This window comes from Echinops telfairi, unplaced genomic scaffold, assembly GCF_000313985.2.
Source record: "Echinops telfairi isolate 266 unplaced genomic scaffold, ASM31398v2 ScPeMD7_7457;HRSCAF=8495, whole genome shotgun sequence".
Lineage (NCBI taxonomy): Eukaryota > Metazoa > Chordata > Mammalia > Afrosoricida > Tenrecidae > Echinops > Echinops telfairi.
Window position 1 is genome coordinate 15,940,827 of NW_022111357.1, and position 2,046 is coordinate 15,942,872.

Genomic DNA, 2,046 nt, shown 5'->3' on the forward strand with positions numbered 1-2,046 from the left:
TTCCTTCCTTCATTCCTGTTAACTATGAAATTGATACCAGCCTCCAGGAGGAACAAGGAACAAAACCTAACAATTTTAGGTCTAGAAATCCTTTGTTGTGATTTACTGATATTCCTTCCATTTACAGAAGTTACGGCATTGAGCCCCATAACTCTCAAGCAACATTAGGAAAAATAATAATAATATGACAAAGCACTGAACTCAGTGTCACTTTCCTAAAACTTTTAATGTATTTTAAGGAAGGAAGACACTTCAGATGTCAGATATTCAGAGCTGGAGGAAACCATAAAGTCATTTTAGTTCAATCACCCAACAGATACTTGAATTTCCTTTTCCAAATTCTATTGTCATGTGAATGGAACCCTGATGGCATAGTGGCTACACATTGGGCTGCAATGCACAAGGTCAGCAATTTGAAACCACATAGGTCTGACATATATTAATAAAAATCAAAGTTATAATTACCTTTGCTTTATGAAGGTCAACTCCATACATAGATAGCTTTTTGGCATTCTCCAGAAATTCTAGGTCAGCCTGAGCTGGTGTCATGGACCTTTGAGAGAATAAAAACAATAAACTCTTTCAGTGTCATATGGTTAACATTTATAATAATAATATTTGCATATCACTGTCTTATAAATCCCTCTAAATATATATATATTTATGTGTTTATATATAAATATATATATACCATTATATAAAATACTCAAAGTGTCAACTCTCTTATCACTCATTACTTGTAGCTATCTAATTGAAACATATTTTATAAAAAGAGATCTTGGGGAAGCAAGAAGTCTGAAAAAAGATGCCTATTTTTAAAAGTCTTTTTAAACCATTTCCTTAAAGCTATCTCCCGCTACCATCAGTTCTACCCCCCCTTCTCAGCCTTCTTATCCAACATACATAAACTCCTCCCATTAATTTTTCTTGCCAAAGAGATGACCAAATTCAATCCTCTGAGGGCCCAGTACAATTTACAATGGCCTCTTAGCTCCCTTTTTCTTTCCATAACCCTGAATGGAGTTATGGAAATTAAACAGGGGGCAGCTGACGTTACTTAACTGGGGTCTTTTAATGGGGGTAGGCTTGATGAAAAGAAAATTTCTGGTAACAGATGGTATCCTGCCCACTGATCTAAATAAAACAACTTGGTTAATAGAAGCACACACATAATGGGGTTGCTTTCTCTATGACTACAAGGAGGATGTCTTCATTGCCAGGTGCATAATGAATTTGATTTTTTGAAAAACAATCAGTCTCACTGTCTAAACATTCACTGTCATCGTCTACCCTTCTTCGAAATTTCCTCTTTTAAAAAGTGCTCATGAGCTGCTAATCAGGGATGGATTACCCAATAAGAAATAAGTAAGGGGGGTTATTTGTATTTATGAATCTGTAGTAAAAACTGAACCACAGCAAAGATGTAGTGAAAAAACAAATGAAACTGTTCACTACAGATTAACATAGATGTACCTATGCTTGGGTTGACCTTGCTTATTGGGTAGTCCAACACCCGGGTTATACTGAACCTTCACAGTGAAGATCACACTCCTAGTGCAGCACAATTCAAACCAACCAAATCTGAGGGGGTTCAAAAAGTTCATAAAAAATTCCATCATCTTTTCAGCTCCATTGTTCCACAAAATTTTAAAGCTCATTTATTTAACTTCATAGTAACAATAACACAGCCACATCCTCAAAGAAAAATAATGTAAATATGATCCCATAGGACTGCATCGAATGCTATGAAGCAGCAGTGCCTCTTCATTTAACAAGGAAAAGTCATTTCCAAATCCATCTGTCTTTACCTCCATTAAACACCAAATGTTTCTTGTAACAGAAAAGAAAAAAAATTGAGAGGTTGCAGATTTGTTAATGACTTACCCTCTCACAATAAACTTTTCACCATCTCTAAAACATCACACCTTAATTTTATTCATCATTAATGAACTTGAAATTGAAGGTGATTAAAAATCTGGCTGGACCAGAGGAAGTACACTGGTACAGAGAGGAACTGGAGGGTAGAGGGAAGGCTGGGTAGAAAGG

General features: G+C 35.7%; 1 protein-coding gene across 14 annotated transcripts in view; it reads right to left on the minus strand.

Moving 5' to 3' along the window:
• Window positions 1-2,046, minus strand: part of EPB41 (erythrocyte membrane protein band 4.1) — a 218,450-nt gene that overhangs the window by 79,042 nt on the left and 137,362 nt on the right. For all 14 annotated transcript variants that reach the window (XM_045298791.1, XM_004705044.2, XM_045298787.1 and 11 more), the window contains one exon: window positions 466-553. In XM_045298791.1, coding sequence (XP_045154726.1) covers window positions 466-553 — 88 coding nt within the window. The remainder of the gene's footprint in view (window positions 1-465; window positions 554-2,046) is intronic.